Source organism: Cydia splendana, chromosome 11 (assembly GCF_910591565.1).
Source record: "Cydia splendana chromosome 11, ilCydSple1.2, whole genome shotgun sequence".
Taxonomy (NCBI): Eukaryota; Metazoa; Arthropoda; class Insecta; order Lepidoptera; family Tortricidae; genus Cydia; species Cydia splendana.
This window is the reverse complement of record NC_085970.1, coordinates 11,178,899-11,193,801: the sequence shown is the minus strand read 5'-3', so window position 1 is coordinate 11,193,801 and position 14,903 is coordinate 11,178,899. Positions and strand designations below refer to the sequence as shown.

At 39.1% G+C, this 14,903-nt stretch overlaps 2 protein-coding genes across 4 annotated transcripts; one reads left to right on the top strand and one right to left on the bottom strand.

Annotated features, from left to right (window-relative positions):
• On the top strand, positions 1–2,339 carry LOC134794921 (intraflagellar transport protein 57 homolog). The gene is made up of 2 exons (XM_063766778.1): positions 1–90; positions 298–2,339. The coding sequence occupies exon 2, from the start codon at positions 310–312 to the stop codon at positions 1,435–1,437; it is 1,128 nt and encodes a 375-aa protein (XP_063622848.1). The 5' UTR covers positions 1–90; positions 298–309; the 3' UTR covers positions 1,438–2,339.
• Positions 2,340–4,487: 2,148 nt separating this feature from the next.
• Positions 4,488–14,621, bottom strand: LOC134794891 (xylosyl- and glucuronyltransferase LARGE2s-like). 3 transcript variants are annotated; one of them, XM_063766728.1, is made up of 13 exons: positions 14,398–14,621; positions 13,955–14,214; positions 12,110–12,308; positions 11,469–11,683; positions 10,629–10,958; positions 10,339–10,491; positions 9,520–9,697; positions 8,650–8,780; positions 8,013–8,168; positions 7,340–7,528; positions 6,723–6,815; positions 5,614–5,744; positions 4,488–4,703 (listed from the first exon to the last, which is right to left on the bottom strand). In XM_063766728.1, exons 2-13 carry the CDS (start codon positions 14,138–14,140, stop codon positions 4,577–4,579), a joined length of 2,088 nt encoding a protein of 695 aa, XP_063622798.1. In that variant the 5' UTR covers positions 14,141–14,214; positions 14,398–14,621; the 3' UTR covers positions 4,488–4,576. The 3 variants fall into 3 exon arrangements, with proteins under 3 accessions (XP_063622798.1, XP_063622799.1, XP_063622800.1); XM_063766729.1 differs by having other exon boundaries at positions 14,533–14,565; XM_063766730.1 differs by lacking the exon at positions 5,614–5,744 and adding an exon at positions 5,297–5,426 and having other exon boundaries at positions 4,541–4,703; positions 14,398–14,619.
• Between the last annotated feature and the right edge of the window lie 282 nt (positions 14,622–14,903).

Sequence of the window (14,903 nt, the reverse complement as noted above, 5' to 3'; positions counted from 1 at the left end):
CTAACTGACTAGTCGTCAAATTATTTCGTACATCGTGTGCTCGATATTATTTTGGTTGTAAAGCTAATATATAAGCGATTTTGAAGGCAGGTCAGTTGTCATGTAGATTTCCTAGCGAATACTAGACAGAGGTAGAGTATATAGGTCCGAGTAGTCTTAGTAGAACGCAGTAGGTATATAGTTTACTAGTATTTTTGGGCATGGCTACTTACGTTACGCTGGTCTCCCCAGTATTGGAGATCAATTATGCGTATTTAATTTTGGGAATATGTAAGTATGTAATGTTTTTTTTTTCAGATAATTTCTAAAATGGATTTAAATCTAATGGATAAGCTGCGATTGCTAAAAATTGACACGGAATTACGGCCTCAGATAAAAATGAAGCCCATGAGCCGCTACTACTTCATCACCTCCACCAACCCTGGCGAGCAGTTCTTTGTGTTCGCGTCGACCGCTGCTTGGCTCATCAGAAAGGCTGGGAGAGTATTCGAACAGCCACAAGAAGAAGACGACCCTAACTCAACCATAGCCAACATCATCGAAGTTTTACGAGAAAAACAAATTACGGTAGATTTCTCTTCACACAAACTTAAACAGGGCTTCGGAGAAGAGGTCAGCTACATACTTAACATATTAGCTGACGAGGCCATGAAACAAGAAAACTTCGTCTGGCAGCAACCGGTTATAAACTTAACTGATACTGAAGAAACTATTGACGACATAGATCAAGTGGAAGACGAAACAGAAATAACGCTAGACAAGGTCGAAGAAGAAATGGCGATTTATTCTGAAGAATCTGAAGGCGAATTTGGAAGTGAAGACGAAAAAGAATCGAGTAACGTGGCGGATAAGGTTCACGATTGGGAAGCGTGGAAACTGGAGCTAGAGAGAGTCGCACCGGCTTTAAGGTTGAAAATAACTGCTGACGGAAGGGATTGGAGGGCGCGACACGCGCAAATGAAAACTTATAGGGATGAACTATTTGATAGATTTAAAACTACCGGGACACAGCTCAATAAACTCCATGGCAACATAAGTTCGGCTATGGATAAAATAGCAGCTAGAGAGAATATCTTGAATGAACAATTCGAGCCCTTGGTTAAAGAATATGGCGCGCTTCTTGATGAACTGGGTAAAGTGAGTAATGAATATAAAGAAGTAAGCGTAGGCGTCACAGAAAGGCAGGAAATGCTGAATGAACTGACAGCTAAAGTGGAGAATATCAAGCAAAGAACGGAATCTAAGGGATCATCGATGAACGATAACTCTCCTCTGGTTAGCGCAAAGAAAGCTGTCGCGAATTTGAAGAAGGATGTACAAGAATTAGATTTTCAGATAATTGTCCTGCTCTGGTTGTTGACTACCAAGGAAAATCCTAATAGCAACAATTTATTAGGAAATGTGGAGTCTAGAATGGTGACCAATGAAGTATACTGAAATCTAATTGATACATAAGCTAAATGGACAAATAAAAGGTAAATATGACATTCCTGATGTGGTATAAAACCCAGGACAAGATTTTAAAATTAATTAAAAATACATGATTATAATAATACATTGCATTTATTGTGTATTATAAAACTTAAACTAAAACAACGATAAAAATGACTTAATACAATAACTTTACGTTATAAAATACTCTTTCGCATTTGTTTTAGAGATTTCATTTCGAGATCGAGAATTTGATCACTTAATCATGATCTTCGTAATAATTCTTGAAATGAAGCATCTATTTATACTGTATACTGTAACTTATCTTGACTTAGGTATTTGGTGTTACGCTTTCATAAAATAAATCACTTTTGTATAGCTCCAATTTGCTACTATGACTCGTACAGATAAAAATAACAACAACTTGTAATACGAAAATTACTCATCAAATCTTATTATACATCGTAACAATCTCTCTTACAATATTAATAAGTATGTAACTAATTTAACATTTGAAAGTACTTCTTTGGAATAACTAGTTATAAAAATATAATTGGTATAATTGTCATGGTATTTCATTCATTCATATAGGGAATGTCGCCTTTAATATAACGTTATATACTGATAGGTATCCAGAAGTAGGGTAAGTAAGCTGGCACCACTTAAAAAAAAACTGGATTCAGAGGACCTAATACCGCCAATATCGAAAATTGTTATCTGCCTCTTTATCGCTCTTGCTTATTCGAGTGACAGAGAGACAGACCCGATGTCAGATCATAAAAGCTTGTTTTTGACGTCTTGACTTCTTTTATACGCATGCATTAATATATTGTTGCCCTTCCTGCATAAGGGTGGTATTCCACCTGCCCAATGTCATTGTGTCTCCCTCTTTCATGAAGCAAAATGTGAGTCGCAATACACATTGGACAGATGGAATACCACCCTAAGGAGACAAGTATATTTTTTGCTAATCATTTTTAGCGAGTCAGTGACATAGGGCCTACTGTTGATAACTATATAAAGGTAAACAGCTTTTTTCATCTAGACATTTTTCACAGCCTCGGGTTATCAAAATTCTTCACTTATGATAATTATAAACCATAGTGCTTCTTAAAGTTAAAATTTTACGCTTCAATCTAGCAGGAATTACTTATTGCACAATCTTGAATTGTTGTCTCGTTATTTATCGTATTTAAATCGATGATGAAGAAATAAAGCGCGTCTCTTGTATTAGTCATTTGCGCTTACATTCACGTTGATTTTTGCTGTCACAATTTGACTAGTCAAATTTTATACACAGTAATATTTTTTTGTAAAAACGATAAAGATTTATCCCTCACTAGCAAGTACCGTAAGTGCGGAAGGGACTAATGGCCTTATTCATAAACGCGTTACTGGCTTGAATTATTAGCTATGAATCGTTTGTCTTTATCTGTCATTTTGACTTATGTTACTTATGTATTTGTAAGAAAGGGATAAAACATAATTTAACTAAATCAGGCCCGTAAAGTTTTATGAATAAGGGGCAATGCTTTATTTATACCAGACATAAACATGTCATCAAGTCCAACAGGTCCACCAGAGCATCACTAACGAACGCTACACTTATGATAAAAAAAATCTTCATAACCGACCGTGGTTTTTCGATTGGTTGATCTACGAAAACACCATTTTTATAAGTATCAAAAAAAGTAGCGTTCGTAAGCGCCCTGGTGGACTCCTTTAGTCAACCTCCTTGGCCTCAGTTTGACAGATCCTTGCCGAAGAGAAGCTTACTGTCTTCGAGAATCAAGATGTACTTAATACCGTAAGTGCAGAAGGGACTTTATTTATATCATACATAAACATGTCATCAACAGGTCCACCAGAGTATCACCAACGAACGCTACTCTTAACCTCTAGCCGCTCACACATCAAAACTTGCCAAGACAAATGCAATTTTGATCTGTCAAAATAAAGAGGTTAAGATTTTTCTTAAACAAATCTTTATAACCGAGCGTTGTTTTTCGGTTGGTTGGTCTTCCAAATCAGAAGTATCAAAAGAGTAGCGTTCGTAAGCGTCCTGGTGGACTGTTTTAGTCTTTCTTGGCCCTCAGTTTGACAGGCTTCTTGTCGAAGTGCAGAATACTATCATCGAGTGTTACGTTGTATTTGATATAATACCTACCGTAAGTGCGAGAGGGACTAATTATTTATATCAGACAAATATACAGTGTAAACTCTATATAGCGACACTCAAGGGACCGGACAGTTTTTGACGTTATAGATAATTTTCGTTAAATAGAGAGAAATTAATATACAAGTAAACCAACTAGAGCCAAAAATGTCGATGTTATAGGGAGTGAAACGTTATATCGCGTGACGTTATATGGAGTTTACACTGTATCATCAAGTCCCATAGGTCCACCAGGCCCCAATTTCACCACGGTGACAGGTGCGACAATTGTAAAATCACTGTTGCTGACGTCACAGGCATCCATGGGCTACGGTTACCACTTACCATCGGGCGGGCCGTATTCCTGTTTGCCACCAGCATTGTATTATTTAAAAAAACTTTATTATATCGGAAAAAAACAGATATTTCTTTTGCGAAGTTTCTGACAATTGTCAAGATTTAGAAGAATTGTAGGTAATTCTTGACAGGTAATGAGTTATATGTCGGAATTTCGTGACAATTGTAGTGTTTCTTGTGACAATTGTCATAAACTTAGCAAGAGAAATATCTGTTTTTTTTCCGATATAATAAAGTTTTTTTTAATAATACAATGATGGTGGCAAACAGGAATACAGCCCGCCCGATGGTAAGCGGTAACCGTAGCCCATGGATGCCTGTGACGTCAGCAACAGTGATGTTTTACAATTGTCGCTCCTGTCACCGTGGTGAAATTGGAGCCAGAGCATCATTAACGAACGCTACTTATACAATTTTTCTAAAAAAATACATAACCTGGGGCCGATTGCATAACAAACTACAACTAATATTACAAGCGGAACTCCTTATTTAATAAGTGAAGTTAGAAAAGGAGTTCCGCTTGTAATATTAGTTGTAGTTTGTTATGCAATCGGCCCCTGGCTGGTCTTCGAAATCAGTTCATTTTGGAAAGTATCAAAAGAATAGCGTTCGTAAGCGCCCCGGTGGACTCCTCTAGTCGGCCTCCTTGGCCCTCAGTTTAACAGGTTCCTTGCCCAGGTGTAGCATGCTGTCTTCGAGTGTTATGTTGTACTTGCGGCGGAGGTCCTCCATGAATTCGAGCTTTAGGAGCGCCAGGCAACTGAAAGACAAGTATTTTGTTAACAAATATTCATAGCCTCCAAAGGAGCGGAATGTTTTAAATGTATAGGGAAAGTGCGTCGGGGTGTAGCAGAGAAGCTCAGTTTATTGACGCAAAGAGTCAATATCAACAAAGAGAATTTGAAATAGAGGAATATTATCAAAGTAAATTATGTAGTCAGTACATTTACTGCCATCTTTCGACTCAAATGATTAAAACTTTTAGATCGCCATTTGACTTTGATCCTTATTTTTTCACTGATATGTGTTAAATTTGTTAAATAGGTATCAAAAAGTGTCGCAATCTACTCGAGACTAGGCCGAAGGTATGATTCCATCTTTTCGAGCGATGGCGCCATACCTTTGGCCAACAAATATAACACATACATATCTGTGAAAGAATAAGGATCAAAGTCAAATGGCGTTCTAAAAGTTTTAAACATCTGTCGAAAGATGGCAGTAAATTCACTGTGACTACATAATTTTGTTTGACAATCCGCCTCTATTTAAAATTTTCTTATTTTGAATGTAGGGATGCACGTAGTTCTACGCTGTGGGGCACCCGTGGGTATCCTAGTGTAGTTGAACACTCACTGTCGGTACTCCTTGTTGGTCCGGAAGGCGGTGATGGCGGGCGAGGGGGCGTGCGGCGTGTGCACACGAAGGCCCCCGGCAGCACCACCACCTTGTATCCTAGTGCACGTAGTTCTACGCTGTGGGACACCTGTATCCTAGTCTAGTTGGACACTCACTGTCGGTACTCCTTGTTGGTCCGGAAGGCAGTGATGGCGGGCGAGGGGGCGTGCGGCGTGTGCACCACGAAGGCCCCCGGCAGGACCACCACCTTGTATCCTAGTGCGCGTAGTTCTACGCTGTGGGACACCTGTATCCTAGTGTAGTTGGACACTTACTGTCGGTACTCCTTGTTGGTCCGGAAGGCGGTGATGGCGGGCGAGGGGGCGTGCGGCGTGTGCACCACGAAGGCCCCCGGCAGGACCACCACCTTGTATCCTAGTGCGCGTAGTTCTACGCTGTGGGACACCTGTATCCTAGTGTAGTTGGACACTTACTGTCGGTACTCCTTGTTGGTCCGGAAGGCGGTGATGGCGGGCGAGGGGGCGTGCGGCGTGTGCACACGAAGGCCCCCGGCAGCACCACCACCTTGTATCCTAGTGCGCGTAGTTCTACGCTGTGGGACACCTGTATCCTAGTGTAGTTGAACACTCACTGTCGGTACTCCTTGTTGGTCCGGAAGGCGGTGATGGCGGGCGAGGGGGCGTGCGGCGTGTGCACCACGAAGGCCCCCGGCAGGACCACCACCTTGTATCCTAGTGCGCGCAGTTCTACGCTGTGGGACACCTGGCAACGGAGATTGGATTTTATGTACAACTATGTACCGCAACACTTTTAATTGTCCATCGGTGGACCTTATGCGTTTTGTAATAAGGTTTACCGATGGGCAGTTAACAGTGTGGGCGAGATGACAGATGCCATGAAAATATTTATAATTTCCATACATTAAGTTTCGATTGGCGTTTTCTATCACTGTTTGTCATCTTGACTAGGCCCCCAGGCGATGCGACATTACCTATCAACTTTTTTTGAAATCAATATATTAAAAGGAGTTGAACACTTTATCACTTGTGACTTTATATGCGTTCTCATACTTATTTTTTAGTATGTAGTAGTTTCATAAAGAGTAGCTGATTTGACTGGTTATCTCGCTAGCAATGATCCTGCATTAAATGAAGTGAGGTATACCTAACCTCAACATAATGATACCCGTTCCGTCAGAGGTTTAATATCACTACACCTTATAAAACAAAGTCCCCCGCCGTGTCTGTCGGTTTGTGTGTTTGTTCAAGATAGACTCACAAACTACTAAACGGATTTTCATGCGGTTTTCACCTATCAATAGAGTGATTCTTGAGGAAGGTTTAGGTGTATAATTAGTTAAACCGTGCGAAGCCGGGGCGGGTCGCTAGTACTAATAATAAATGCCTTATAGATATAAACTTACTTTATTCCATCCAAAGCCGGAAAACCGCGTGTCATACTTAGGCACGGAACGATGGACCACAATGTACGGTTCGTAATGATTCTCCCATTCCACCTGCAACGGGAAATAGTACTCTTTATAACCCCTTGTCTGTGTATGATATCAGGATCAGGATTGATCGAATTTTTAGTCAAACAAGTTTTTCAGTCACCCATTTTATCCACCAATACTTGAAGCGACTTTCACAGCATAATTTGTAAATAATAGAATATTATAATAGTAGTTTACAATATATAAAGAGAGATTCAGTATAAAATACCTAAAGAGGCAGAGGTCAACAATGCTCGATATCATTGTCATTAAATTACTGTTAAAACTGTCACTGTCTACAATTTGTATTCGTTCACGCTGTATCGTAATCGAAGTACAAGTTTTGTACAACTTCACAGAAAAGTTTAGAATGTCTGATATTCTAGAGTCTAATGTTATCTGGAATGAAGTAGAGATCCCCCAAGCGTCGGCGTGTAGTCAACTCTATGGCAGCTGCTAGACGCAACGTTGGCGCAACTGCGCAAAGACGCTATTTTTTTCACATACTTATATATATATAGTATGGCGGGTCTGGTATAGACAGTGACCTGGTAGGGCTGCGTGGCGGTGGCCCAGCGGGAGTAGTTGGTGGCGCGGTGGCCGGGCGGCCACTCGAGCGCGCGGAAGGGCGCCACGTCGGCGCCGCGGCGCGCGGCGAGGCGCGCCAGCAGCGCGGTCTTGTTGCGCGGCGGCGACAGCCGGTAGCGCCGCGTCTCGAACGCGGCCACCACTAGACACTGGAGACAAAGTAAACGGATCGAATGCGTAATTAAATAAAAAAAAAACGGTCAAGTGCGAGTGGAAATGCGCGGCGCATGCAAGGCCGGTATTTTTTTTTTCCAAAAATGAAGTTAGACAAATATTAGCGTGAAAAACGTTCAAGTTGTAAACAAGACTGAGTGAGAGGTAGTTCGAAAAACTCGCGCAGCTAGAAGATGTCAACTTTGACCTTCAAGTTTTAAACTTTTAAATCTTCAAGACCACGGGGACAACGCCGTGCTCGTAACGTCGGAGATAATTTTAAAACTTAAGTATACGCCATTAAGTCACGTTAAAGTTTAAAAAGTGTTCGGAAAGTTAGTAGTTTATAAAAGTCTCACTAGATGATTTTAATTTATGCACTAGACTCACTAGAACTAGAGCATAGCCATTTGGTCAGCCTAGATACGATTTAAAAATGAACTTTATAATTACAAGCATGAGAAGTGAAAACAAACTTACAATTTTCTGTGGATACGGGTTGACGAGCTTAATGACAGATCGCAGATGGTCGTAGAGCCCGGCCATAGGCACGAAATCCACATCCATAAGGAACACGTACGGCGTGTTCACGTTTTCTAGGGCTACATTACGGAGGTAGTTCACTGGGTAGTGCGTCTAGAAAATTGGACCTTATATGTAGAACGATAAGATTGAAATTACAATGGTAGTGCGTCGGAGAATGAAAAACTTTATATTAAGAACTATAAGATTGAAATTACAATGATGCCCATTAGCATGAAATCCACGTCCATTAGAAACACGTAGGGCGTGTTTACGTTCTCTAAAGCCACGCGGAGAAGAAAACTGGACCTTACATTTAGAGCGAGAAGATTGAAATTCCAGTAACAATCTTGAACTCTTGTGGAACATGGTGTTTGTAATAGCTGCAGAGATCGATGTATAAAAATTTTGTCGCTTGGGAAAAAGGACGTTTGTTCGTTATACGATAAGGTATAAATTACTGTGAAACACGCAAATCTAGACAAAAGTGGTTGGAGTTGCGGGTAACACTTTACGTCTTGTCCACGCTTCTGCGAAAAGATACCTTAATGCTAAGACGGTAAGGTTATTATTAAAGTATCAAAAGAGTACTTACAGATTCGTGTTTGAATACGAGATGGTATCCGATGTTTTTCCTAATACTGAGCGTATCAGAGAAATCCTTTATGAAACTCTCTAGGACTCCCACTTCGCAGTCGGATAGGTATATCGCGGCGCTCAGAGGGCCTGCCAAATGAAATTAGATATAGTCTGGCAAACACAACTTGTTAGTCAGTACAATACAAATAAAACAAACGCATAACGCATGCATGACATTTTAAATCAGTCACACACAATGCAGTATTCTGAAGCAAATAATAAACCAGGGAGAATTGATCTTCATCACACTATTCATACCCCATTAAGTGTCCGATAAAAAAGTTCATGTAGGAGCTCCGAATTACTTCTGCATGAAAAATGTACAGTAAAATTTGTATAGTGTCAGAAATACGATTGAATTTATTATAATATAGTTTTCACCACACCAGCACGGAAAGGCTTACTTTGTACTTCAAAAACCGATAGCTAAGTTGCATTTTATTCACATGTGAGGCAAAGTAATCAAATGCAAATTTAGAGTTGTTTTCTTATGTTTGCTGGTTGAATTGACTATTAAATGTTGATTTTGAATGATTAATATTTAATAACATTAATTTGGATTTGATTTAGTTTGTTTTTGCTTGATATCTTACAGTTAATATTTTCTTCGGGTTGGTGTGGTGAAAAATTTTATGTTTCACTCGGAGGCAAATTTTGTTTAACCCTCGTGCTTTGAAACCCTCGCTCGCTCGCAGTCGATTTCAATTTTGGAATCTTTCGCTTGCTCGGGTATCAATACTAGCACGAGCGGTTAAACAACAACTTTTCCCCCTTGTAAAACAAAGAACTATTATTTTATGTACAAGAGTGACCAAACGTTTAACACCTTCCCAATGCTTCACGAGCCTCTCCAAGAACTGCAATCGATCCATAGACAGCTGCAGCACTAGTGTGACGTCAAAATTGTCCACGTTCGTGTAGCTATAGTCCATGTAGTACAGGTGTGTGCGCAGTTTTATGTTCTGCGCTGCGCGGAATTTAGTACAACGGCTGGGGGCTGCGCTCTGGAAAACATAATGAGAATAAACCCACCTCGTTTATGAGTGATTTACGGAAAAACTATTACTACTTACTTTGATAAATTTGAAAGGCAACCCATATAAAATCCCTGTCTCAAGGGAGAACATAAACTAATTCTACCCATTCTCCGTAAGAGTATATACCCGACGGGCCCGAAACATGTCGCCAATATTATAGCGACAAAAATTCAAGTGAGTGAAACCGTTGTTGTCGTCTAAACAGGGTATATACCTATGGATTTTTTTTGATTTCGACTCTTCTTGACTGCAATACTTACTGCTGAAATTGACGGAAAATCATTTCGTTATGACGTAGGAGAGGAAGTTTAGTAGTAGAGCATAATATCAGGTTCACTTTTTGTCTTAGGCTGGAGTGAAAAAAAGTTAAATCTGACATCAGCGCGACTACACTCTACCGTCACGGTGACCGCTTCGGCGCGGTCGCAGCTGTGCAACTTCTCTCGAAGCTGGTTACCATCGAAGTTGACGTTAAGAATGGTGGATGCGTCGGAAGTACTCTACCTTTACGGTGACCGCTTCGGCGCGGTCGCAGCGGTACAACTTCTCTCGAAGCTGGTTACCGTCGAAGTTGACGTAAGAATGTGGATGCTTCGAAAGTACTCTACCTTCACGGTGACTGCTTCGGCGCGGTCGCAGCGGTGCAACTTCTCTCGAAGCTGGTTACCATCAAAGTTGACGTAAGAAAGGTGGATACTTCGGAAGTACTCCACGTCGGGGATGTTAACGTTGTATTTCTTCGGGGAGTTCCAGTGGATTATCTAAAATGTGATGATATTTAGTTAACTAGTTTAACGTTGAGATTGAGACTAGGTTTTACTCAGGAATATGTCTTGCTCTGCATAATTATACTAATAAATTTATCATGGAATAGCATGATCTAATTACGACAACTCACCTTAATATTATTTACATCTTCCCCATAACAACTTTTCGCTAGCGTCTCGGTCGACATTTGCACATTATAATGACAGCTAATATTATAAACAATCTTTGGGATTTTTTTAATCATGGCATTAATCACGTCCTGATCAGCCAGGGCCGTGGTCTTCAGCCGGTCTATATTGTCGTTGATCGCGTCGTGCCATAGAGTCGTCCAGTCTGTGATGGTCCGAATTTTGTGCAAGTCTAACAACATCACACCGGTGTTATAGCCCCGGCCGAGCGCGGGCCATCTGATTTCGGTGTTCTTGTACCAGTTGCTCTCGTTTTCGACTAGGCCGATATACTTGAAAATAATAAAACAGGTTCTGTGAAAATCAGATTTTACTTTGGGGAAGAATCTGCAGAATATTTATCATGGTGAAGCAAATGCGACAGGGACTAAGAAAAACGCGGGATCCATTTTTATAAGCATGGTTAAAATGATGTGCATATTAAATAAACAAATATCATTAATATCATAAATTCATAATACTCGTATTATCCAAATCGTGCTGCGATTCAGTCTTTCGGCTGTTTCCCTAGCTGCATTGCTCTAAATTTGAGTAAACTTAATACCTCGATGAAGAGATTAATGGGGTAAGTATGGTGACAACCAACTCACTAATTACTAAAAAATAATTAAACACAAATAAACCTTATTATGGTACTAATACGGTTCACTATGGCTATGAACTTGTAGTGGTAATTAGTGAGTGATTTTTGGTTGTCACCTGACGAAATCCTCTAACATGTACTTGACAGAAGTACATTTTAGAGTTAGGAAGTACTCTAACACCTATCGAATACAGCATACCTGTTGGTCCGTCATGTTCCGAAACATGTTCCACAATTCCATAATATCACACAAAAAGGTCAGATCGGAATCCAACACAATCACCCTCCGCAGAGTCGCCGGCAGTATGTCCGGGAACAACAGTTTGACCAGCGCATACACGCCGGAGTAGTGGGTGGTTGGGATCCATGCTACACGGTTTAGGATGCTCTGAGCGTTGTAGGTGGTGTATTGTACTGGAAATTGTATAAAGCAAAGTATATTTAAAATAATTTAGCTTGTTGTCTGAATAAGACCTCTTGTACTAATACCAGAACAAATATTTAGAGTATTATTTTCCGAATTCTAAATAGTTTCATGACTCTGTACTAGGATGGGGGTAATTGGACAAAATAATTAAACGTTACGTTATCGTTACTATTATTTAAAATTTGATCTAAGGCAGATTAATGTTTATGTTTCAGTCAGTGATACCATGTAAGTAAGAGTTTTAACTAATTTGGTGTGAAACTGAGAAAAAAATGCTGTACAGAATTACAGATACATTTAATGAAATAAAATGTCCAACTACTGTTGGTTTTTTTTTAGAAAAAGAGATATGTTTGAGAAATTTTCCCCCATTAAAATATTTATAAATTTCACATGATATATAAGTAAATTACCATCAGGCAGGTCCCAGGTCTCAAACATATGACTAGTTGTGTGCTCAGACACCACATCCACTATGAGATGGAAGTGCACAGGGTTCTGCCGGTGGTGCAGCAATGATTTGAGCATTGGTGACACAATCCTTGGGCATTTGCTCATGCAGACCAGCGCCACGTGAATGGTTTCGCAGAGTGTGCCTGGTGCGTCTGGAATCTGGATAAATTTATATGTTTATTCAATAAGCAGGCAGGCAGTTGTGACAACTGATATTGCCTGTATTATGAGCCTTGTAAAACCAAGGCCATTTTTAGCGTTTTGAATTTTGTTTTTTTTTTTATTTGGACTTGTATTCAAAACTCGAATTGAATTAGTACTTTCACAGGAACTTATAAGGTTATTACATTTTTATAACTATTTATAAAATTCAAAATTCTAAAATTGTGTTGGCCCTTTCACAAGACTTAGTGACACACTATAGTAACAAGAGAAAAACATTGTCACATTTATAAACACAACAGCCAGTATCTGGGTAAATAGGTACCTATCATACTATAATAATCTTATCTACTTTTAATCTCATTATAAGTTTCTATGAAGATTATATGCTTTTATATTATATGGCCTGTAGCATAATAGTAGGAATTAGTAGGTAGGTAACCCTTAACACACATGCAATTATATGTATTTGTATATATCCTTGTTTATATGTGTGTATATATATATGTATATATATATATATACACGCTGAAATTTTTATCGTTTTGTTCCCGAAGCATAGAGGTTAGGTATCGATTATACAGTCAAATAAAATTGTCAAAAAAAATCTAGCTCTTCAAATGAAAAAAATAAGCAAGTGAAAAATCAGTTTCACGAAATGAGTAAAACACGTAGTAACACCGCTGACGTCAACTCGACGTGAACTGCGCAGGTGACGGCGGGACGTGCGGGGTGCGGGAGGGATAGCTCCTTAGAAAATCAGCACGAATGAAATCGCGGCGGCGGCGACGGTTTGAGGCGGCATTTTTCTGTGTTACTATTTATTCTCACGGCTTCGAGTTCTGTATTATTTTTTATTTATTTGGCAATTTTGAAACTAAGAGCTAGATTTTTTTTGACAATTTTATTTGGCTGTGTAATCGATACCTAACCACTACGCTTCGGGAACAAAACGATAAAAATTTCAGCGTGTATATATATATATATATATATATATATATATATATCTATGTATTTAGTGTACTCTTAGTCATAAGGTATATCATAATTATATATAGTAGGTATTTATTTAGAATGTTGATATTTTACTTCGCTGAAAAGTTACGTTTTTTTTCTGTTTATTTCTCACTGCACCCACATGGACGCTTTTCTGTTTCGCTCTATGGTTGACTGGTAGAGAATGCCTATAACGGCATTAAGTCCGCCTGTTGTACTTTTTGTGTGTGCAATAAAGTTTAAAAATAAATAATAAAAAATATTGCACTTTGTGAATTCTATGAGAGAATAGCTATCTGCTACTATTTCATACAATGGTAACTTTTGTAACTGTTGAAACTGTTGGTTATAACATAATCTCACTTATATCTCTAACCATTTTGTTTTTATACAATGGTAGGCACCATAAAATAATATAACTAACTGCATGATTCAAATCAATCAGGCCACTATAACTTTTAATTTCATATAGATACTTACATTTTCATCAAGGAAAATATTGTGAGGAAACCGGACTAATCCCAATAAAGCCTAGTTTCCTCTCTGGGTTGGAAGAAAAGATGGCAGTCGCTTGTCAAGCGGACTCCAGACTCCTATGAGACGTGGCAGAATGCCAGGATAACGCGAGGAAGAAGATAGATACTTACATAAGGCACTTGCAATCCCTTTCTAGAGTCGACTTGTAACACCTTGTTCTGTGTCTCTAGGATGCTTATCCGGGATATTAACCACCAGTAATACACCACGGATACAGCTATCCATATCCCAAACGGAACTCCTAGCCAGGGTCGAAGAAATATGAAGGATAGAACATTTTTGGGTCTCATTGTCATTGTTATGTATAAAACATGTACATTGTAGGATGCATCCTTAATTCCACACACACATCTATCTGTAATGCTTATTCCTGCAAAAATGTTTCATTCTTAAGTTATTAAAAAGAACGTAATACGAAGCTTTTTTGTTTACGGAGTGCGGCGTAAAATATAATAAAATAGATGTTGCTTAGTTTATTGCTGTCAATATGGTAAAAGTTTTCATGTTTCGTTAATAAATTGAAGATAGATCGTTAATTTCAAGCATTACTTACCACGCCATACAGGAACAGCTTAATTAATATTAATCTAAAAAGCACAACAAACTAACGCTCTGTAGTAACGCTGTCCAAACGTTTAAACTTTACAGTATAGGTATGTCAATAAGTTTATTGCCTACTGTCCTGTACTTCACAACAAAATAATTCGGTATATTGTTTTATGTTCACTTAGAACGCTCTTTTATTACGAAGTATGTAGCACAAAATAATACACAACGAAATTACACACAGTGCCGTCATAAATCGACTATAATTTGACAATTGACATTGACAACCCCAAATGTCATTGGCACATGATGTGCGTTACGTTTCATTTCACGCCTTTTGATCTGACGTCAAAAATAAAAGATTTTGGTCGTCTAGAAAGGATCCAAGAAAAGTCTGCAGCGGTTTTGATAGCCCGCGCCACCCACGCAGTGCAAGTGTTATTTATACGTCATAATTTCATAGAGACGTTGTCATTTAAAATAACACTTGCACTGCTAGGGCTATCAAAATCG